The sequence below is a fragment of the Rhincodon typus genome, chromosome 9 (assembly GCF_021869965.1).
Source record: "Rhincodon typus isolate 14 chromosome 9, sRhiTyp1.1, whole genome shotgun sequence".
Lineage (NCBI taxonomy): Eukaryota > Metazoa > Chordata > Chondrichthyes > Orectolobiformes > Rhincodontidae > Rhincodon > Rhincodon typus.
Window position 1 is genome coordinate 29,625,932 of NC_063340.1, and position 25,291 is coordinate 29,651,222.

At 42.6% G+C, this 25,291-nt stretch overlaps 1 protein-coding gene across 1 annotated transcript in view; it reads left to right on the top strand.

Annotated features, from left to right (window-relative positions):
- Nucleotides 1–25,291, top strand: part of serac1 (serine active site containing 1) — a 119,191-nt gene that overhangs the window by 56,062 nt on the left and 37,838 nt on the right. The window contains exon 7 of the mRNA XM_048600968.1: nt 22,129–22,226. Within this exon, the coding sequence (XP_048456925.1) occupies nt 22,129–22,226 (98 nt within the window). The remainder of the gene's footprint in view (nt 1–22,128; nt 22,227–25,291) is intronic.

Here is a 25,291-nt window from a genome sequence, read left to right on the forward strand (position 1 = left end):
GCTAATAAAGGTGAGTGTAGGTGGGGAGTTAGGGAGGCGATAGGTCGGTCCAGGGAGAATGGACAGGTCAAGGAGGCGGGATGAGGCTAGTAGGTAGGAGATGGTGGTGGGGCTTGAGGTGGGAGGACAGGTTAAGGAGGCGGTTACGAGCTGGGCTGGTTTTGGGATGCGTTTGGGGAAGGGGAGATTTTGAAGCTTGTGAAGTCCACATTGATACCATTGACCTGCACGGTTCCCATGCGAAATATGAGATGCTGTTCCTGCAGCCTTCGGGTGGCATCGTTGTGGCACTGCAGGAGGCCCAGGATGGACATGTCGTCCAAGAAGTGGGAGGGGGAGTCGAAATGATTCGCAACTGGGAGGTGCAGTTTTTTGGTGCGAACCGAGCGTAGGTGTTCTGCAAAGCGGTCCCCAAGACTCCGCTTGGTTTCCCCGATGTAGAGGAGGCCACATCTGGAACAGCGGATACAGTATACCACATTAGCAGATGTGCAAGTGAACATCTGTTTGATGTGGAAGGTCTTCTTGGGGCCTGGAATGTGGATGAGGGGGGAGGTGTAGGGGCAAGTGTAGCGCTTCCTGCGGTTGCAGGGAAAAGTGCCGGGGGTGGTGGGCCTGGTGGTGAGTGTGGAGCAGACAAGGAAGTCACGAAGAGAGTGGTCCCTCCGGAAAGCAGATAAGGGTGGGAAGGGAAAAATGTCTTTGGTAGTGGGGTCGGATTGCAGATGGCGGAAGTGTTGGACGATGATGCGTTGGATCCGGAGGTTGGTGGGGTGGTACGTGAGGACGAAGGGGATTCTGTTTTGGTTATTATTGCGGGGTGGATCTTGCATTGCCAAGGCACACAAGGCTATGGACCAACTGCTGGAACATGGGATTAGAATAGTTCAATGATTGGGCAAAACCAATGGCCGCATAGCATTTCTCTGTGTTGCAAATCTCTATGATTGCATGTTGAACGTCGGTTGATTTGGAGAAATTAAATAATTTCTTTTGAAATGCATTTCAGTATTCAAAATGTGTATTCTGTGTTTAGGTCCCCCTTCATTAATGAAAAGAGCTTTAAATTGGTCGAGATGGTAAGGCAGTGTGTTGTCATCAGTTCAGTATAAATGTACCAGTAGAATGTGGGTATATCCTGCACTGTTTATAAAATCTGGCAGTTTCCCGGCACTGCATTATGTCATCTGTTGGGTAATTCTCATTAGAAGCGAGTGAATCCATCCTATTATTTTGTATTTTCTAGTTCTTGATAAACTGTCTGTGTGAACACAGGTTTTGTGGTATTTCATTATGGAACATTAAGGAGACCCAAATAAGAAAGAGGGAGGGGAAAGAATGACATTTATATTTCAGGCAGTCATGAGCTTCTGCCTTTAGTTATTGGAATGTGAGTCACTTGCTTTTACTTTTCAATTGAATGAGATGAATGAAAGCAAGTATTCACATATGGCAGATGGAGCTTAATTTGGATAAATGTGAGTTATTGCATTTTGGCAATATAAACGAGGACAGGACTTATACAATTAATGATAGGGCCCTGGGTAATGTTGTAGAGCAGAGACCTAGGGGATTAACATACATAATTCTTTGAAATTTGCATCACAGGTAGACAGCATTGTTAAAAAGGTGTTTAGCATGCTTGCCTTCATTGCTCAGACCTTTGAGTGTCGGAGTTGGAACGTCATGTTCAGGTTGTACAAAACATTGGTGAGGCCTCTTCCGAAGTACCGAGTGAAGTCTGGTCACCCTGTTATAGGAAGGATTTTATTAAACTGGAGAAGTTCAGAAAAGATTTGCCAGGATGGTGCCAGGAATGGAGGGTTTGAGATATGCAAATAGACTGAAAAGACTGGGACATTTTTCACTGGGGTGCACGAAGTTGAGGGGTGACCTCATTGAGATTGTTAAAATCATGAGAGGATTAGATAAGGTGAGCAACCAGCATCTTTTCCCGAGGATGGGGGAGTTCAAAACTAGGGTGCATTTTTTAAGGTGAGAGGAGGAAGATTTAGAAAGGACAGGAGGAACAACTTTTTTTCTGCAGAGAGTGGTTCACGTGTGGAATGAACTGCCAGAGAAAATCATGGATGCAGATATAGTTGCCGTGTTTAAAAAACATTTGGATATGTTCATGAATAGGAAAGGTTTGGAAGAATATGGGCCCAAGCGCAGGCAGGTGGGGCTAGTTTAGTTTGGGAACATGATCGATTTGGACTGGTTGGACCGAAGGGTCTGTTTCGATGCTGTATGATTCTATGACTCGATGTTAGTTTTTTTTTATCAGCAATTGAGCACTTTTTTTAAAAATTGTTCCTAGGTGTGTTTCACTGCTCAAGTCTATACATCTTGGGTGTCTGACTCAACATATCACATTCTGAATCTGCTAACTTCGCAGCATGTGACTGATTTAAATTCTTTTGATCCATCACATACTTTGAGGAGACCTCAGTTGGTGCTGAAATACTGCAGCTCTTTGAAAAAGAACAAGAGAATTTTAACAGTTGAATTGTCCTGCCCACCCTGGAGGTCAAACTGGATTGGCTTGAAAAATGCAATGGTCTCTAATGCCTGAATTCAAGACTTCTGAAACATAAAAGCATAAGAACTAGGAGCAGGAGTAGACCATCTGGCCCCTTGAGCCTGCCCCGCCATTTAATAAGATCATGGCTGATCTTTTTGAGACTCAGCTCCACTTACCCACCCATTCACCATAACCCTCGATTCCTTTACTATTCAAAAATTTATCTAGCCTTGCCTTAAAAACATTCAGCGAGGTAGCTTCAACCGCTTCACTGGGCAGGGAATTCCACAGACTCACAACCCTTTGGGTGAAGAAGTTCCTCCTGACCTCAGTCCTACATCTGCTTCCCTTTATTTTGAGGCGATGCCCTCTAATCCTAGTTTCACCTGCTAGTGGAAACAACCTCCCTGCCTCCACCTTATCTATTCCCTTCATAATCTTATATGTTTCTATAAGATCTCCCCTCATTCTTCTGAATTCCAATGAGTATAATCCCAGTCTACTCAGTCTCTCCTCATAATCCAACCCTCTCAACTCTGGAATCAACCGAGTGAATCTCCTCTGCACCCCCTCCAGTGCTAGTATATCCCTTCTCAAGTAAGGAGACCAAAACTGCACACCGTACTCCAGGTGTGGCCTCACCAGGACCCTATACAGCTGCAGCCAAGCCTCCATGTTTTTAAACTCCATCCCTCTAGCAATGGCAGACAAAATTCCATTTGCCTTTTTAATTACGTGCTGCACCTGCAATCCTACTTCTAGCGATTCATGCACAAGGACACCCAAGTCCCTCTGCACAGCGGCGTGCTGCAATTTTTTACCATTTAAAACATAGTCCATTTTCCTGTTATTCCTACCAAAATAGATGACCTCACACTTATCAACATTGTACTCCATCTGCGAGACCTTTGCCCACTCACTTAGACTATCTATATCCCTCTGCAGACGTTCAGTGTCTTCTGCACACTTTGTTCTACCACTGACCTTACTGTCATCTGCAAATTTTGACACACAGCACTTAGTCCCCAACTCCAAATCATCTATGTAAATTGTAAACAATTGCAGTCCCAACACTGATCCCTGAGGCACACCACTAGCCACTGACCGCCAACCAGAAAAACACCCATTTACCCCTACTCTTTGCTTTCTACTGGTCAACCAATCCTCTATCCATGCCAATACATTACCTGTAATACCGTGCAACTTCATCTTATGTAGCAACCTTTGGTGTGCCACCTTGTCAAATGCCTTCTGGAAATCCAGATACACCACATCCACAGGTTCCCCATTGTCCACCATGCAAGTAATGGCCTCAAAGAATTCCACCAAATTTGTTAAACATGACCTACCCTTCATGAACCCATGCTGGGTGTTCCCAATGGGACAATTTATATCCAGATGTCTTGCTATTTCTTCCTTAATGATAGATTCAAGCATTTTCCCCACTACCGAAGTTAAGCTAACTGGCCGATAGTTACCTGCTTTTTGGCTACTTCCTTTTTTAAACAGTGGTGTCACATTGGCTGTTTTACAATCTGCGGGAACCACCCCAGAGTCCAGTGAATTTTGGTAAATAATTACTAGTGCATTTGCTATTTCCCCCATCACCTCTTTTAGTACCCTGAGATGTGTTTCATCAGGACCAGGAGACTTGTCTACCTTTAGCCCCATTAGTTTGCTCAGCGCTGCCTCTTCAGTGATAGTGATAGTTTCTAGGTCCTCACCTGCTATAACCTTCTTGCTGTTAGTTTTCGGCATGTTATTAGTGTCTTCCACTGTGACGACCAACACGAAATAACTGTTTAATTCTTGGCTGTTTCCTCATTCCCAGGTATTAAATTGGCCTTCCTCTAAAGGACCAATGTTTACCTTCGCCACTCTTTTACGATTTACATATTTATAGAAACTTTTGCTGCCTGTTTTTATATTCTGAGCTAGTTTACTCTCATAATCTATCTTACGTTTCTTTATAACTTTTTTTGTGGCTTTCTGTTGGCCTTTAAAGATTTCCCAGTCTACTAGTTTCCCACTACCCTTTGCTTTTTTATATGTGTTTTTTTTCAATCTGATACTTTCCTTTATTTCCTTAGACATCCATGGCTGGCTCTCTCTTTTCCTACAGTTCTTCCTTATCACTGGAATATACTTCTGCTGAGCAGTGTGAAAAATCGTTTTGAAAGTCCTCCACTCTTCCTCAATTGACCCACCATAAAGTTTTTGCTCCCATTCTACCTTAGCTAACTCCTCCCTCATTCCTTCATAATCTCCTTTGTTTAAGCACAGGAAATAGGTACTGGATTTAACCTTCTCACGCTCCATCTGTATTTTAAATTCGACCATACTGTGATCGCTCCTTCCGAGAGGATCCCAACCTGTGAGATCATTCATTATTCCTGTCTCATTTTACAGGACTAGATCTAAGATAGCTTGCTCCCTTGTAGGTTCCATTACATATTGTTCAAGGAAATTATCGCGGATGCATTCTATGAACCCCTCCTCAAGGCTGCCATGACCGACCTGGTTTGATCAATCGATATGTAGATTAAAATCCCCCATGATAATTGCTGTACTATTTTTACATGCATTAGCTATTTCTATGTTTATTGCCCGTCCCACCACGATGTCATTATTTGGTGGCCTATAGACCACACCTATCAGTGACTTCTTCTCCCTGCTATTCCTAATTTCCACCCAAATGGATTCAACGTTTTGTTCAGTAGAACCTATATCATCTCTCACTACCGCCCTGATATCATCCTTAAAAATCAGAGCAACACCACCTCCCTTACCTTCCTGTCTGTCCTTCTGAACAGTCTGATACCCCTGGATATCTAACTCCCAGTCATGACCATCCTGTAACCATGTCTCTCTAATGGCCGCTAAATCATACCCATTTGCCATGATTTGCACCATCAACTCATCCACCTTGTTTCGAATGCTCCGAGCATTCAGATAAAGTGCCCTTATGCCAGTTTTTGCACCTTCTTTTTGAGTCCTATTACCTCCATTACTAACAGCTCTTGAGTTCTCCTTCCCTTTAACTTTTTTCCTAATTTTCAATGGAGTTGAAGCGTCCTCGTCACCTGCTAATCTGCTGCTTTGCCTTACATTAATTGTTATTCTCCCTCTATGCTCACTTCTCCCTTCCCCCTTACTTACTAGTTTAAAGTCCTATTAACCACCCTATTTACCGTTTTCGCCAGACCGGCCCTGTTCAGGCAGAGTCCATCCCAGCGGTATAGATCCCTCCTGTCCCAGAACTGATGCCAGTGCCCCATGAAAAGGAAACCCTCTTTCCCACACCACTCTTTTAGCCACGTGTTTACTTCCCTGATCCTCACTTCCCTATGCCAATTTGCAAGTGGCTCGGGCAGCAATCCAGAGATTATGACCCTTGAAGACCTGTTTTTTAATTTTGTTCCTAGCTTTTCATAATCCCGAAACAGGTCTTTTTTCCTAGTCCTGCCTATGTTGTTGGTACCTACGTGGACCACAACAACTGGATCCTCCCCCTCTCTCTCTCGTATCCTCTCAAACTGGTCAGAGATGTCTCGCACCCTGGCACCGGGCAGGCAACACACCATGCGGGATTCTCTATCCTGCTCGCAAAGGATACTGTCTATCCCCCGATGATGGAATCCCCTACAACTACAATCTGTCTTTTTGCTTCACCCTCTTGAATGGCCTCCTGGACCATGGTGCCATGGTCAGTTGACTCATCCTTCCTGCAGCCCTGTTCCTCAGGAAACGCCAGGTTAAGTCCCACATCTTCAGTGCCTCCATGTGTGACTTTGCTTTTCTTTGATCTGAGGTTCTGATTATTAAGAGCTGTGAAAGCTGTTCATGCTATCTCTCAAAAGTATTCAAAGTTTAGCGCATGAGAATTAGATTCTTTTCTGCCTGAAGTGAAATTCCACAGTATTGACAGGATCTTGAGTGGTCTCTGTATTTCTCTTCTATCAGCACACATGTATCTGTGTTCAGTAGGTCGTGGAGTTTTACCTAAATCTAATGTACTTGGACACAGACTTAATCCTTGAGCCCAGTACTAAGGGACCTGTACAGTTGTGGCAGTCTTCGCCCAAATTATTCTGAGACCAGTGTCCTCGTGAGTTGTCCTAGTAAGTCGTATATCTAGGACTGTAGAGAGGGCTTTAAATAGTGGAGAAGGAGAGTTAATCTAAGAAGAGTTTTGTGAACTGACAGAGGAATGAAAAGGCAATAATGCAGGGTCAGAATACATGTAGTGGTAAGCAGAGTGTGACAGGAAGGGGCAGCTTATACAAACATAAGAGTGCACCAATAAATATGGTCAGAGTCGGGAGAAAGTTGAACTAACAAAGGGAAAGGAGGGTTCAGGTGAAGGGCAATTTAGAAATGTTAAGATAAAAGCTCAGACAACAGAAAAGTATATCCATGTGGGAAAAAACAAACTATGTGGGACTGGAAGGTCAGAGAGTTTAATGGTAATAGTTCAACAGAGAGTATAAGAACACGGAATAGGAGCAGGAATTGGCCAATCTGCTGTTTGGGTCACCTTTGCTGTTCAACGAGGTTATCTTTTACTTCAGCGCTATTTTTCTGCATTCCCATATTCTTTGATCTTTATAGAAGTCTATCAGTTTCCGTCCTCCTCTGGAGCAGAAAATTCCAAAATTTCATGATCCTCTGAGTGAGGAAATCCTTCCTGAGCTCAGTCCTAAATGACCTACCCCTTGTTCTGAGACTAGGTCCATAGCTAGGGACAAATTTATTTTTACATTCAGTAGTGGGATGTGTGTGTCACTGGCTGGCCAGCATTTATTGCCTGTCCCTAGTTGCCCTTGAGAAGGTGGTGGTGAGCTATCTTTTTGAACTGCCAAAGTCCATGTGCTCTGGCTTGACCCACAGTCAAGGGAATGAACTTCAGGATTCTGATCTAGGAATACTGAAGGAAATATTTCCAGGTCAGGATTATGAGTGGCTTGGAGGGGAATTTGCAGATAGTGGTGTTGCACGTATCTGCTGCCCTTGTCTTTCTAGGTGGAAGTGGTCATGTGTTTGGAAGATACTGTCTTGAGATCTTCGGTAAAATTCTGCAGCGTATCTTGTAGATTGTACACACTGCTGCTACTGAGCGTCAGCGAAGGAGGGAGAGGATGCTTGTGGATGTGGTGTCAATCAAGCAGCCTGCTTTGTCCTGGGTGGTGTTACGATTCTTGAGTTTTGTTGGTGCTGCACACCTGAATTATGCCTTGTAGATGGTAAACATGCTTTGAGGAGTCAGGAGGTGAGTTGCTGACTGCAGTATTCCTAGCCTCTGACTTGCTTTTGAAGCCACTATGTTTATGTGGTAAGTCCAATTGACTTCTGATGAATGGTTACCCCCAAGATGTTGATATTGGAGGATTTAGTGATTGTGACACCATTGAATATAAAGGGGCAGTGGTTAGATTGCCTCTTATTGGAGATGGTCATTGCCTGGCATTTGTGTGGTGTGAAAATTACTGCTACTTGACAGCCCAAGCCTGGATATTGTCCAGATCTTGTTGCATTTGAATATGGACTGCTTCAGCATCTGAGGAGTCATGAATGGTGCTAAACATTGTGCAGTTATCAGCGAACATCCCCCCTTCTGATCTTATGATAGGGGGGAAGATCATTGATGAAACAGCTGAAGATGGTTGGGGCTAAGACACTACACTGAGGAACCACAGCTGAGATGTCCTGGAGCTGAGATGACTGATCTCCAACAATCCCAACCATCTTCCTATATGCTAGGATAGACTCAATCCAAAGAGTTTGTCCCCGATACCCATTTATTCCACCCTTCAGACAGGGGAACATCCTTCCTACATCTACCCTTATAAAAGTTCACATGTTTGAGTGATTAAATTTCCTTCTTCTAAACTCCAGAGAGTGAGAGCTCAGTCTATTTAATCGTTCCTTATAGGCTAATTCTTCAATCACAGGAATTAGTGAACTTTCTCTCTGGCAAGTATATATTTCCGTAGGTAAGGAACCAAAACTGCATGTAAGACTCAAGGTGTTGTCTCACCAAGGGACTCTAAGATTCTATGATTGTATAAATTTGCAACAGGCATCTTTATGCCTGTACTCAAATTCCCTTATAATAAATGCCACATTGCTATTGCTATGAACCTACATATTAACTTTTTTTTTCACTCAAAAACCAGGGCATTCAGGATCCCTTGATGTTCAGCACTTCCCAGCCTGTTCCATTTAAGAAATGCTCTGTTTTCCTACCAAACTGTATAACCTCATATTTCTGCACATTGTATTCCAGCTGCCAAATTCAGCCTCTCTAAATTTCACTGGACCGTTTTTGCATCATCCTTACAACTCTCACTGCCACCTTTTTTTTCTGTCATCTGTAAACTTAAAAGTATATTCAATTCTGCAGACTGCAAAAAATCGTTGAGTTCTTACAGCACAGGAGAGGGCCCTTCGGCATATCATATCTACACTAATCATCAATCATTTATCTATTTTAATCTCATTTTCTAGCATTTGGCCTGTGGCCCTGTATGCTATGGTGATTCAAGTGCTCATCTAAATATTTCTTAAACGTCTTTCTTAAAAAGGGTAGGCAGCGAGTTCTAGATACCCACCATCTTCCAGCTGAACAATCCTTTCCTCGAGTATACACTAAACCTCCTGCTCCTTGACATATTGCTGTGCCCCCTGGTTAATACTGCTTCTACCAAGGGCTAATGTTTCTCTCTATCTACCTGTCTCTGTCCATGAGAACTATGAATGCCTTAATCAGATGCCCCCTCAACATTCATTATTCTAAGGAAAATAACACTGGACTATCTAGTGTTACAGACCAGATTAGACCTCCTAAAAATATATTAAGAAGGTAGCTTAGACCCTAATTTTTTTTATTTGGAAGGTAAATGTCAGGTGCTATGTTCCAGATGCAATTTGATTCATCAGACTACTTGACATTAAGCAAACTACAATTTATTCAAACACTATATTTAAAATACAATAAAAGAAAGAAGAACTTGGAATAACTTAATTCTATGGGAAAACTTAATTGAAAAATAATTGATACAATAACTATTACTAATTAACTGTTCCAATATAGTAACATCCCTTAAACATACACTCGGCAAATGGCAAATTCAGAAAACAGATTTTGTCTGCTATGCAATCCAGCAGCCTAAGAAGAGAACCCCCAGCTGTTGGCTATAATTGACAGAAGGAAAAATAGCTTCTACTTTTTCAAGATCCCAACAGCAACAGCTGCTGTAAACCATAAACTAAAAATCTCTTGTTTGACCACACCCATTCAGGCTGCTTCAATTGTTCCAGCTTTTTTAAAAAAAACACCCAACACTTCACAAGTTGTTTATCTTCTAATAGATAGCTTGGCACCTGTTCTGCAGTCTCTCTCTTTTTAAAAAAAAGGATGAAATAACCTCTTAAAGCCACAGCATTGTCAGACTGGTATCTCTTCATAGCTGAATTGCTGCAGTCCAGACAACATCATGGTGAATTGTTTTTGCACCCTCTCCAATGCAGTCACATCCTTCTATAGTGTGGCGACAAGAACTGCGCAGTCCTTTAGCGGTGGCCTAACTAACATCATGTAAAAATCTACCGTTAAGTTTCTTGCTCGTATATTCAATGTCTTTATTAATAAAGGCAAGTATCCCATATACCACCTTTATCACTTTATCTACCTGACTTGCTGCCTTCAAAGTTCCATGGACATGCTCAGCAAGGTCCCTCTGATTTTGTCAGCACACACTTTGATCTTCCAAGACATTATTCCAGAATAACATTCTAGCACTTTCCCAATGACTGATACCAGATTAAGTGTCTTGCTTCCTCTGGATTTCTTCAAAGGCATTGTCAGACTCACTAATGTTAAATCTGTTGGGAATGTTGCAGAATCCAGGGAATTTTTGAAAATTCTAACCACTGCATCTGCTATTTTTGGAGCTGCCTCTTTTAGATCCTGAGGGTGCCAGCCTGGCCTGTGTCTTCCACTCTCCCCCTTCACCCATCCCACCCAAAAAATACCCACCACAATCCCACCCCAAAGTCCAGGCCCAAGGCCATGTTGTGAACACATGCATTATCTCTATGTGTTGGTGGGTGCAGCCCTGTTCCAAGAGCATAGGCTCACCCCATTGTGGGATAATGGGGAGGGGGAGATACTGCTCCCTGGGGCCCGGTACAGGCCTGAAACTCTAATATAGTGACCAGAACTTCACATAGTACTGTAGTTGTGGCATAACTATCATTATATACAATACTGTAATAACCTTCTTATTGTTACATTCAGTGTCTTGACTAATAAAAGCAAGTGTCCATTATGCTATGCTTGCTACTGTAATAGTAAGGGATTTTAATTTTCCAGACATAGCTTCAGACTGCCATAGTGTTAAAGCTTTGGATGGGGAGGAATTTGTTAAGTGTGTTCAAGAAAACTTCCTCAATCAAATATGTAGATGCCCCTGCTATAGAAGGGGCAAAACTCAACTTCCTCTTGGGTAATAATATAGGGCAAGTGACTGAAGTGTTAGAGGGTAAGCAGTTTGGGACATGTGAACATAATTCTATTAGTTTTAAATTAGTTGTGGAAAAGGATGGTCATGGTCCACAACTTAAAGTTCTAAATTGGAGCAAGACCAATTTTTGATGGTATTAGACAGGAACGTTCAAAAGTTGACTGGGGGAGGGTGTTAAGGGACGTCTGGCAAGTGGGAGCCTTTCAAAACGAGATAACAAGTTCAGGGCCAGCATTTTCCTGTTAATATGAAGGGCATAGCTGGCATGAGTAGGGAACACTGGATGACTACAGACATTGAGGCTCTGGTCAAGAAAAAGAAGGAGGCATATGTCAGGTATAGACAGCTGGAATCAAGTGAATACCTTGAAGAGTATAGAGGGTATACAAGTACACTTAAGTGGGAAATCAGGAGGGTAAAATGGGGGCATGAGATAGTTTTGGCAGAAAAGGTTAAGGAAAATCCAAAGAGATTCTACAAGTATAATACAAGCGAAAGAGTAACTGGGGAAAAAAGAGGACCGCTTAAAGACCAACGAGGCCATCTATGTTTGGAACCACAGGAAACTGGTGAGATCCTGAACAAATATTGTGTGTCAGTATTTACTGTGGAGAAAGACATGGAAGCTATGGAACCCGGGGAAGTAAATAGTGATGTCTTGAAAAGAGTCCACGTTTGAGAGGAGGAGGTGCTAGAGGTATTAAAAGTGATAAAGTTAGATAAATCCCCAAGACCTGATCAAATGTATCCGAAGCAAGGGAAGAAATTGCCGGGCCCCTAGCAGAGATATTTGGATCATCGACAGCCATTGAGATGTGCCAGACAACTGGAGCATGGCTAATATTGTGCCATTATTTAAGAAAGGCTGCAAGGAAATGCCAGGGAACTACAGACCAATGAACCTAACATCAGTAGTGAGTAAGTTATTGGAGAGGATTCTAAGAGACAGGATCTACATGCATTTGGGAAGGAAAGGACTGATTAGGGAGAGTCAGCAGTGCTTTGTGCATGAGAAATTGTGTCTCACAAATTTGATTAAGGTTTTTGAAGAGGTGACCAAGAAGATAGCTGAAGACAGTGTGGTAGACATTGTCTTCATGGATTTTAGCGACACTTTCAATAAGGCTCTGCATGGTAGATTCAATAGATCACTTAGGACCCAGGGAGAACTAGCCGACTGGATACAAAATTGGCTTGACGTTAGGAGACAGAGGGTGGTGGTAATGGGTTGTTGTTCAGACTGAAGACCTGTGACCAACGGTGTGCTGCAAAAGTTAGTGCTGGATCCACTGTTGTTCACCATTCGTATAAACAGTTCGAATGAGAATATAGGAGGCATGGTTAGTAAGTTTGCAGACGACACCAAAATTAGTGGTATACATAGAACATAGAACAGTACAGCACAGTACAGGCCCTTCGGCCCACAATGTCGTGTATAGTAGACATTGCAAAAGGCTTTGTATCTAAGAGTACAATGGGATCTTGAACAACTGGGCCAGTGGACAGAGGAGTGGCAGATGAAGTTTAATTCAGAAAAATATGAGATGTTGCATTTTGGTAAGACAAACAGGGTAGGACTTATAGGGCCCTGGGGAGTGTTGTCGAACAGAGAGACTTCGGGGTGCAGGTACATAGTTCCTTGAAAGTGGTTTCACAGGTAGACAGTGTGGTGAAGAAGGCATTTGGCACGCTTGCCTTCATCAGTCATTGAGTACAGGAATCCGGACATCATGTTTCAACTGTACAAAGACATTGGTAAGGCCACACTTAGAGTACTGCGTACAATTCTGATCGCCCTGCTAAAGGAAGAATGGTACTAAACTGGAAAGGGTATAAAAAAGATTTACAAGAGTATGACCAAGACTGGAAGGTTTGAGTTATAAGGAGCTAATATTGTGCCATTATTTAAGAAAGGAGCTGGGTACAAGCTGGGACCTCTGCTGTTCGTTGTCAACATAAATGATTTGGAGGAAAATGTAGCTGGTCTAATTAGTAAATTTGCGGATGATACAAAGATTGGTGGATTTGCAGACAGTCAGAGGATACAGCAGGACATAGATCATTTGGAGGCATGGGCAGAAAAATGGCAGATGGAGTTTAATTCAGACAAATGTGAGGTGATGTATTTTGGAGGTCAAGGACAGGTGGAAATTACACAGTGAATGGCAGAACTCTTAGGATATTGATCTGGGTGTGCAGGTCCATAGATCACTGAAGGTGGCAGCACAGGTAGATACAGTAGTAAAAAACACTTATGGCATGCTTGCCTTCATTGGAAGGGACATTGATTATAACGATAGACAAGTTATGCTGCAGCTTTATAGAACTTTAGTTAGGACACACTTGGAATATTGTGTACAGTTCTGCTCACCACACTACCAGAAGGATGTGAATGCTTTGGAGAGGGTACAGAAAAGGTTCACCAGGATGTTGCCTGATATGGAGGATTTTAGCTATGACGAAAGGTTGGCTTGACTTTTTTTTCACTGGAACACAGGAGGTTGCGTGGTGACCTGATAGAATTTTATAAGATTGTGAACGGCATCAAGTGGAAAGTATGAAGCTTTTCCTGGGGTGGAGGTATCCATTACTAGGGGACACAGTTCAAGGTGCAAGAGAGGAAGTTTAAAAGAGAGGTGTGAGGCACATTTTTCATACAAAGGGTGGTGAGTGTCTGGAATGCATCCCCAGAGGAGGTGGTGGAAGCAGACATCATAGCAGCATTAAAGAAGCACTTGGACGAATACATGAATAGGAACGGAGTAGAGGGATATGGATCCTGTATGTGAAGACAGTTTTAGTCTGGAAGGGAAAAATGTGTCAATGCAGGCTTTGAGGGCCAAAGGACCTGCTCCTGTGCTGTATTGTTCTTTGTTCTACAACATTTAAAAGACATTTGGACAGGTACATGGATAGGAAAGTTTTGGAGAGATATAGGCCAAACGCAGGCAAATGAGACCAGTTCGGTTTAAAACAACTTGGTCAGCATGGCCAAGTTGGACTGAAGGGCCTGTTTCCATGCTATAATAATCTATGGCTGTCCTGCTGCATTCAAGGATCTATGGACATGCAGACCAATTTTCCTCCAATCCTTTGTACTTCCTAGGGCCCTACCATTCAACATGTACTTACTCCCTTGCCTTGTTAGTCCTCCAAAATGCACACCTTTCAGGATGAAATTCCATGTGCCACTGTTCAGCCCATCTGACTAGATAAACGCATCTATAATGCCCTGTAGCCTAAGGCTTTCCTCCTCACTTTTGACCACACCAGCAGTCTTCATGTTATCTACACATTTACTGATCACATTTTCTATGTTCATTTCATATTAATGTATATAGCACCAGCAAGGGACTCCGCACCAAACCCTGTGGTACACCGCTGGATTCAGGCTGCCAGTCACAAGAAGACTCTCCACCCTCTGCTTCCCATCATTAAGCCAATTTTGAATCTAATTTGGCAAATTGCCCTTAGCTTCTCAACTGGCGTGTAATGCTAGATCTTGTTAAAAGTTTCCCTGAATTCCAGATAGACTCCATCACTGCGCTATTCTGATCTACATATCCTAAAAAAAGTCAGTCAAATTTGTTAGACATGATTTCCCCCTGATAAAGCCATCCTGACTATCCTTGATTAATCCTTGTGTAGAGATTAATGCTGTCCGTCAGTACTTTTTCCAATAGTTTCCCTATAACTGATGCTAGATTCACTGGCCTGTACTTTCCTGGTATATTCCTACCTTCCTTCTTGAATTATCAGACCTCCAGTCCTCTAGTATCCCCCTGTGACTAGAGAGGATTGGAAAATTAATATAAAATCCCTTACCATCTCCTCCCTTGCCTCTCTCAGCTTGTGATACATCCCAAGTGGGCCAGCCTGTTAAAATCACTAATACCTCCTCCCTCTCAATGCTAATTATTTCATATATATCACTGTCCTCCTCTTTGATTTTTTTTTCTATACTGACATTGTCCTTTTCTATATTGAATCAAATGTGAAGTACTCATTTAAAATCTCAGCAGTGTCTAAAATCAAAATACTGCAGATGCTAGAAATCTGGAACAAACATAGAATAATTGAGAAACTCAATATCTGGCAGGATCTGTGGATAGAGCAATTGATTTAATGTTTCGAGTCCAGTATGGCTTTTCTTCAGAACTCAGCTATGTTTTACAGCTCCACACATACTTTGGTCCCTAATGGGCTCTGCTCTTTCCCTGGTTACTGTCTTGCCCTAAATATACCGACAAAATGTCTTTGGATTTTCCTTTACGTTACCTGCCATTTTTTGTCGTGCTCTCTTATTCGCTCTCCTTAAGTGATCTCCACTTCCATCAAAAGATAGAAACTAGGAGCACAGATAGGCCATTTGGCCCTTCAAACCAGCTCCGCCATTCAGTTTGGTCATGGCTAATCCTCTGTCTAATGCCGTATTCCCAATTTCTCCCCATGCCCTTTAAAATCAAAAATAAAGTATCCCTTTCTTAAATGTATACAGTGACTTGGCCTCCAAGCCCTCTTTGATAGAAAATTCCACAGATTCATTCCTCTTTAAGGAAAGAAGTTTTTCCTCATTGCAGTCCTGAATGGTCTACCTATATTCCTGCAACTGTGGCCCTTGGTTCGAGATTCCCTACCCAGGGAAAACATCCTGCATTGTCTATCCAGCCGTGTTCAAATTTTATACATTTCAGTCAGAACCCCTTTTATCCTTCTCAACTCTAATGAATACAGATCCAGTCAAGCCATAGAGCCATCATCCCTGGTAGCGGTCTAGCAAACCTCTGCTGCACTCCCTCTGTGGCAAGTATATCCTTTCTTAGATAGGGAGACTAAAACTGTACATAATATTCCAGGTATGGCCTCACCAAGGCCTTTTATAACTACAGTAAAACATCCCTACTTCCGAGCTCCAATCCTCTTGCAATAAAGTATGCCATTTGGTTTCCTAATTGCTTGCTACACCTGCCTGTCTACTTTCATTGACCAGTAGAGACACAGATCCCTTTGTACATCCACACTTATCAAAATGTCACCATTTAGATAACACTCTTCCTTTTTGTTTCTCACACTAAGGTATATAACTTCACATTTAACCATGTTGTACTGTATCTGCTATAGGGCGGCATGGTGGCTCAGTGGTTAGCACTGCTGCCTCACAGCCAGGGACTCTGGTTCAATTCCACCCTCTGGTGACTGTGGAGTTTGCACATTCTCCCTGTGTCTGCGTGGGATTCCTCCAGGTACTCCGGTTTCCTCCCACAGTCCAAAGATGTGCAAGTTATGTGGATTGGCCATGCTAAATTGTCCATAGTGTTCAGGGAGGTGTAGATTAGGTGGGTTATAAAGGGATGGGTCTGGGTGGGATGCTCCAAGGGTCGGTGTGGACTTATTGGGCCGAAGGGCCTGTTTCCACACTGTAGGGATTCTATGTTCTATGTGTTTGTCCATTCATTCAACTTGCCTAAATCACCTTGAAGCCTCCTCAGAACTCTTCATCCTGCCCAGTTTTGTGTTGTCTTGGTAATATTGCTGGTAATATGTTGTGCCAAACTTTTATCCTAATCCTAAGGTCTATCTAACCTCCACTCCTACCTTATATTATCATCCATATGCCTATCTAATAGCCTCTTAAATGGCCCGAATGAGGCCGACTCCACTACCCTCTCCGGCAATGCATTCCACGCCCCGACCACACTCTGAGTGAAGAACCTAACACTGACATCTCCCCTATATCTACCTCCACTCACTTTAAAACTATGCCCCCTGGTAATAGCTACCTCCACTCTAGGAAAGAGTCTCTGGCTGTCCACTCTATCTATACCTCTGATCATTTTGCACACCTCTATCAAGTCACCTCTCATTCTTCGTCATTCTAAAGAGAAAAGCCCTAGCACTCTCAACCTTTCCTCGTAAGACCTTCCCTCCATTCCAGGCAACATCCTGGTAAATCTCCTCTGCACCTTTTCCAACGCTTCCACATCTTTTCTGTAATGAGGCGACCAGAACTGGACACAATACTCCAGATGTGGCCGAACCAGGGTTTTGTATAGCTGGAGCATAACTTCACGGCTCTTGAACTCAATCCCTCTATCAATGAAAGCTAACGCATCATACGCCTTCTTAACAACTCTATCCACCTGGGTGGTAGCTTTCAGGGAACTGTGGACATGAACCCCAAGATCCCTCTGCTCCTCCACACTGCCAAGAATCTTTCCGTTGACCCTTTATTCTGCTTTCAAGTTTGTCCTTCCAAAATGAATCACCTCACACTTTTCAGGGTTAAATGCCATCTGCCACTTCTCAGCCCAGTTCTGCATCCTATCAATGTCCCTTTGTAACCTAGACTACCAAGCAGTTTCAAAAATCCAGTCTGGTATTGCAGGAGGCTCCGTGCTTGCTGATCAATATTCCATTTTGGAAATTGGTGAGGGTGACTGTTCTTCGGATGACTGCAGCTGTACAAGGAAGAAAAGAAGAATGGAATAGCAGTAGTTATAGGGGATCCAACAGTTAGAGGCTCAGGCAGGTGTTTTCTGTGGCATTAAATGTGAATGCAAGTTGGTGTGTTGTTTCCCTGATGCCAGAGTCAAGATGTCACAGTGCAGCTTCAGGGCATCGTTCTGGGGGAGGGGATTTAGACAAAAGACATCACCCACTTTGGTACCAATGACATAAGTTGGAAGAGAAATGAGATCCTGAAGGCAGATTTCAGGGAATTAGGAAAGAAATTAAGACCTTAAGAGCAGTAATCTCAAGATTACTCCCAATGCCGCATGAAAGTGAGCAGAAGAACAGGAGTATTGAGTGATTGAATTGTGGCTAGAGATCTGGTGTAGGAGGGAGGGTTTTCTGAGGATTTGAGACTGGTTCTGGGGCAGGTGGGACCAGTACAAGCTCCCAAATATGAGCCTACAACCCAATGGTCTCAATGTGGACTTTATTAGCTTCAAAATCTCCCCACCCCCGATCTCATCCCATGACCAACCCTCCCTCTCATCCCCGCCTCCTTGACCTGTCCGTTGTCTTTCCCACCTATCCGCTCCTCCCACCTCACTGACCAACCCCCACCATTGCCTACCGGCACTCACCATCGCCACCCCACCTACCTTCCGCAGCCCCACCCCTCCTCTCCCTATTTATTTCAGAACCCCCTACCCTTCCCCCGTTTCTGAAGAAGGGTCCCGATATGGTACGTCAGCTTTCCTGTTCCTCTGATGCTGCCTGGCCTGCTGCGTTCCTCCAGCACCACACCGGGTTATCTCTGACTCCAGCGTCGGCAGTTCTTACTATCTCTGAAAGGAGGTAGAGTTGTACTGCTAATAAGGAATGGGATTAGTAAGGGAGAATTTTAGGTTGGAAGAACAACTTATGGAATCTGAGTAGAACTGAGAAACAGAAAGGGACAGTAGTTGGAGTTCTAGGCCATCAAATAGTAGTGGTAGTGTGGGACATGCTTCTCTCATCTTCTGATTAACAACATGTAGCGTGGGCAACATTGTTATCATGAGTGACTTCAGTCTCCGTATAGACTGGAAAAACCAATTGAGATCTAAAGCTGTGGAAGACAAGTTTCTGGAAGGTATTAGGTATGGTTTTCTAGAGCAATATGTTGAGGAGGACATGCTGTTTTAGCTATCAGATTATGCAATGAGGAAGTGCTCTCTATGCCTTCTGAGGTCCAGAGTTGCAGGTATGTGCATCTCTGCAGCAGAGGGTACCAGAACCTGGCTCTGCTTGGCCGTCATTAACCTTTCCAGGGAGCAGACAATCACATGAATTGTTGCACTACTGCAGGTTCTGGGCAATGAGAGTCATTGCATTCCACATACCTTGCTGCTGTTCCTGTTCCTTCCTGTGCATTCTGAAAAAATACTGATTGCCAACACCACAGGCTACTCTCCTGCCTGGGGCTGAGCAGATGCCTGGTCTCTGGTAGTTCTCCAAGTGCCAATGGCATGAGGCATTTCTTCCTCAACCAGCTTCTGGAGCTGTCATAGTGTGGTGCTCACCAGACTATGGTTCCACACTATCTAATGCTCATGTTCTCACTGAAGTGTTAGTATCAGTGCTACTGCTGGAGAGAGGCACATTCCTGCAGTCAATTGCTTCAAGCATTGGACCTTAAGACTGAAGGTATAGAGACAGAGGAATAGGGAAACCAGGTGAGTCCTCCAGGTGTCCCTTCCTTACGAGGAGACAGGACAGTGCCATGAGGCACTCACCTGTAGGTGGAATTACGCAATGGCTCCTCAGATATCTCCATTCTTGAAAATTCACAGGAGATGGGCCCTCCACCTTTGACTTTGCCTGTCCTTTCCAACTCTTGGAAATCGGAGCCAGGAGGCCAGATGCTTATTATGTTTGGGGTATCCAGACACAAATACCTTTTGCGGTTGCCTGTCCAAACTTCCAGGGCTAATTGCTGAACATGCTCCCTTCACCCCAGCTGTGGAAACAGGGATTACACTGAGATATAGTCAGAGGGAGAGAGAGAGGAAGAAGGAAACTTGTTGAGGACACTTTGGCAGCACGAATAATATAGCACTATACATCAGTTCTCACATTTGTATAAATGCTGTTGTTTGCCTCTACATCTATTTGTTTGAGTGCCTGGGGAATGGGCAGGAGACTGCCTTGCTGATGCTTCCTCTGAGGCCTCGGTACAATTCAATGAAGCAACCTCTGATGGAGCCACCTGTTTCTCTGTGAGGTGGTGGATGTCTTGATGGTACCTGCAAGGCGAGACAGAATGCATCATGGCCAATGGTTAGAAGTGGTATGTAATGAATGAGACTGACTGCGGAATTACTGGGAAGGATGTCGTGGAATGAAGAATGCCACTTACTTGATTGTTGGGAAATAGATGTCTCTGCAGCCCTGCAGGAGTTATTCTGGTCTTCACTAGCAAGGATCAGGGTTCTCTTTTCATAGGAGCTGAGGTATCAAATGTTTGGCACTTCTCCACTCGTCTTTTGGAGGATATCTGGTGAGTGACGACTTGTTCCCAGAATGGTGCGCAGTAAAATGGAGATAGAATTGGTCAGATAGAGGATTGCCATGGGACATTAATGAGGTGTGTTTGGTAAGACAAGGAGAGTAATCTCACTGGGCTTTGTGACAAGGATCTCTCCAAAAACTTGATGCAGCTCGCATTTAGCCAAAAAAACAAAGGATTCAGTCCAAAGACTCCGTGAAAGAAGTCCAACTGTGACTTACTAAGGACGTTAAAGGGCATTTGCAATATTTTTTCTTATACAAATATTTTCTGTCTGTTGTCATAGTAGAAGATACAAATTACATAGTAGAGATAAAGGATATCCCAAAGGTTAATAATAGTGAGGAAATTAAGGTTGTTCCTATCTGCAGGAAAGAAGCTTTAAAAGGACTAAAATCCAACAAATTCCCAGAACCTGCTGGACTACATCATACCGTTTTAAAAGAGATAGCTGCTGAGGTAGTCAATATCCTGGCTGTGATTTTTCAAAATTCAGTAGATTCTGGAAGATTTCTGGTAGGTTCTAGATTGAAGTTAGCAAATTTACCACAGCGTCGAAGAAAAGGGATAGGAAGGCTACGTAGAACTACAAACCAGTTATCCTGTCGTCAGTCATTAGCAAAGTGCTGGAATCAATGATTAGAATGTCTCAACGATGCACTTAGAAAACCATTGTGTATTTAGAACAAGCCAACATAGTTTTATTTGAAGAAATGTCTTTTTCAACAAATTTATTAGTTTTTTGAAGATGTAATTTGTAGAATACAGTGGAACCAACAGAAGTAGTGTGCTTGGATTTCCAATGCGATAAATTATCACATCAATTATTCCCACCCTTGTGTCGGCTCTTCTCCTGCTGAAACCCTTACCTTTATTTCCTACACACTTCATTATGCTCATGCCAATTGTTGGCCTTCCACATTTTATCTTGAAGTCATCCATAACTCTGCAATCCAATATCCTTATTCATTTATCCATACATCTGAACTTGCTGATCCATACTAGCTCTCAGTTAAATGACGTCCCAGTTTTTAAATTCTGGTCTGTATTGATTGGCACAAGGGCCAGGTGGATCTTATTAACTGAGATCCTTGATTGGGGTTGTTAACCTGGGCCAATCAGGCAGCCCTGGCTGACACATATAAACAGGAGATTCAGACGGTCTCCTCGTTGTAGGGTCTGGCTTATAGCTGGCTGGTCAGACCCTATGTACTGTGCACATGTAAATAAAGGGGTGACTTGGTGATGGGATACCGAGCTCTGTGTAGTTATTTCATAATCCTTTGTTTTCAAATCTCTCTTCATGTTAACCCTGTCTGTCTCTGTAGTCTCCTCCAGCCAGACAATCCCCTGAGATATGTATGCTCCTCTAATTTAATGCCTTTAAGCATTCCAAACTTTATCACTCTGCTTCAGTTAATGAGGACCGATGCCTTTCAATTCCCTCTCTCGGCCTCTCTATCTTGCTTTCATTCTTTAACACGCTACTAAAACTCTACCTTTTTTTTGCTTTTCATCATGTCCTATAACAGCTTCTTTTGTTTTATAATACCTGTAAAGTGCCTGGGATGTTTTATTATGTTCAAGATGCTACATAAATACAAGTTGTTACTGTTGTTACAGCTTTAGGTTTACTGATCCTTCAAAATAATTATTGTTTGTTTATTTTCTAAGATTCCCTAATTTGTTAGTTAATTTAACAGAAGTTAAAACAAAGAACTATGGATGCTGGAGATCTGGAACAAATAAAAACAGGAGTTGCTGGAGAAACTCAGCATCTGTGGAGAGAAAACAGAATTAACAATTCAAGTTCAGTTTCCACTTTTTATTAGCTGCTTCTGATTCTGAAAAAGGATCAACGGATTCAACATTAATTCTGTTTTCTCTCCACAGATGGACTTGCTGAGTTTCTCCAGCAATTTCTACATGCGTTTTTTAATAGAAGTTGTTTTACTGTTGACTTGTCTCTACATTATATATATTTTGCAATTTTTAAAATTTGGAATCACTCTTATGCTTGAAACGAAGGTGAAATGATAGCTGTGGTGAAACTGGACTTATCTCACTCTGTTTTTATCCAGGAAATCCATGGCTTACAGGGGTCGGGAACTGTTGACTAAACTGAAAGCTGCAGGTGTTGGGGATAGGCCAGTGGTGTGGGTAGCACATAGTATGGGAGGTAAGAACTTTACAAAAACAGACAGTTTCCTTTCTTCCTACTCTATGCCATCTTGAGAAATATTTCTATACCTGTATGAGGCTCCGACTTAATCACATCTGAAGTAATAAATCACAAAAGAAGGTCATTTGGCACATCATACTGTTCTTTGTTGGATCTTATCAATTAATCCCTTTTCCTTCCTCTTTCCCCTTGGCCCTGTTTAGTTTTTTTCTCCATTTAATTACTTACAAAATTCTCTTCTGAACATCATTCTTGAACATGCTTCCACCACATCGTCAGGCTGTGCAGTGCAGATCACAGCCTCTTCCTGTGTTACTTCTCTACCACCGCTGAATCCCAGCAGTTTGGAAACAGGCCCTTCAGCCCATCAAGTCCGCATTGAGTCTCTGAAGAACATCCCTCCTGGACTCACCCCCCTACCCTATCCCTGTATTTCCCGTGGCTAATCTGCCTAACCCACACACCCCTGGACACTATGGGCAATTTAGCATGGCCAGTCCACCTAACCTGCACTACTTGGACTGTGGGAAGAAACCGAAGCATCCAGTGGAAACCCACGCAGACATGGGGAGGATGTGCAAACTCCACAAAGACCGTTGCTGGAGGCTGGAATTGAACCTGGTTCTCCGGTGCTGTGAGGCAGCAGTGCTAACCACTGATCCACTGTGACGTCTTCAGGTTCCTACTTCAGATTCTTTTGCCCAGCATCTGAAATCAATGTCTTCAGTTACTAACTATTTTCTGTCACTGAAGACAGTTTTAAGACATTAAATAAAGAAAAACTGTTCTTGATTTTGAACACCTTTTCAAACTTCCCCTTAATCCTTCTGCTCGAAAGAAAACAACCACAAATTCTCCAGTACTACCACATGATATGGGAACAGGAGTCGACCGTTTATTCCCTCAAGCCATTTCTAACATCACTGAGATTATGGCTGATTTATACTCTAACTTGATATGCTGTCTTTATCCCATATCCTTTAAAGCTTTTAGTTAACAGAAATCAATCAATCTCAAATTTAAAATGAACAATTGAACATCTCTCACTATTTTCAGAAGAGAATTTTAAACTTCTACCATAGTTTGTAAGTCAAGGTAAGTGTTTTCTAACTTCATTCCTGAAAGGTCTAACTAATTTTTTAACCATGTCATCTCACACCGTATATTCTCCAGTCAGTGGAAATAATTTCTCCCTTTCTCTTCTTATGGTCTTGCAGACTTCAATCATATCTCCATTAACCTGCTAAATACCTCGGTGGCATAATTTAATTTACTGCATAATTTAACCCTTTCAGTCCAGGTACTATTCCAGTAAATTTGAGCTCCAAGGCCAATATATCCTTTCTAAGGTGTGATATCCAGATCTGTTTGCTGTGGCTTAAGTAGAGTTTTGCATAGCTGCAGCATAAGTTCGACCATCTTGTATGCTATTCCTGTAGATATAAGGGCCAGCATTCCATCATCCTGTTAGATTATTTGTGTACCCGGTAGTGACATTTTAGTAATCTGTGTACCAGAACCCTACAAATTTCTGAACCACCACGTTTTCCAGCTTTTTATCATTTAGGAAGTATTCTGTTATCTTTCTTTCATTCAAACTAAATCGTGTCACATTTAATATATTAAGATCCATAATCTATTTGTCTCAATTATTCTGTTAAAACCTATGTAATTTTACACTTTAATCTACTGTCCTTTCCGAACTAACTATTCAGTGTCAATGGCAAACTTGGGTATATGGCACCCTATCCTAAGAAATTGTTAAATATATGTTAAGGCGCCTTCACAGATCTTTCCTGAATAATACTATCTGTTCATTATCCATATTCTCTGTCTCTTGATGCACATCTAGTTTTGTAACCAGGTCAATAATTTGTCATCAATTACATGAGTTTCTACTTCAGGCCAGCAGTTTTTGATGAGGGACCTGATCAAATGCCTTCCTAGGAGTCCATCTAAATAAGATCCATAGATATTCCTCCACTGTCTACTTCAGTCACCTCTTCTTCTAAACAAAAATGCAATCATGTTCATCGGGCATGGCCTACCCTTTACAAATCCATGCTCACTCTCTTGGATTAACTGAAAAATTTGAAATTGTTCAGTTGCTTACTCTCTTGGATTCTTCAGCCAGAGAGTGGTGAATCTATGGAATTCACTGCCACAGAAGGCTGTGGAGGCCAGGTCATTGAATACATTTAAGACTGAGATAGATAGGTTCTTGATTATCTAGGGGATCAAGGGTTACGGGGAGAAAGCGGGAGAATGAGGTTGAGGAACTTATCAGCCATGATTGAATGGCGGAGCAGACTCGATGAGCCGAATGGCCTAATTTCTGCTCCTATGTCTTATGATCTTATGGATTAGCTGAAAATTTTGAAGCTGTTCAGTACAGTCTGTTTAATTATAGACTTGTGTAATTTCTTAACGAGATGTTAAGCTGCCTGGTCGACAAGTCCCTGGTCATCTTTCTCCACAGTTTTCAAATCTGAAGAGAACTTTGGAAGATCACATTCAATTGAAGTGTTCTTTTATCTTTATTTTTCTCATTATTGTTTCTTGGCTGATATTAACTTTGATGGGTCCCTCTCCCTGATTTAAGATTAGTTTTCTGTCCTCTACTGATTACTCAAATGATGGAATTTTCCCATTTTTATCAGTTTGAGAAAGCATGTTCTGTGTTGACTAACATGCCACCCTCACTAATCACGGCAGCACAGTGGTTAGCACTGTTGCCTAACAGTGCTGGGTTTGATTCCAGCCTTAGTTGACTGTATGGAGTTTGCACGTTCTTCATCTCTGTGCAAGTTTCCAATCGATGCTCCGTTTTCCTCCCACAATCTAAAGGTGTACAGGTTAGCCATGGTAAATTGCCCTATAATGTGCAGGTTTGTTAGATTAGCCATGGTAAATTCAGGATTATGGGAATAGGTTGGGGGCTGGGTCTGGATGGGATGACCTTTTGGACGGTCGGTGCAGACTCGATAGGCCAAATAGCCTCTTTCTGTACCGCGGGGAATACTTTGATTCTATGATTGCCCACCAATCAGCATATTAAGAGC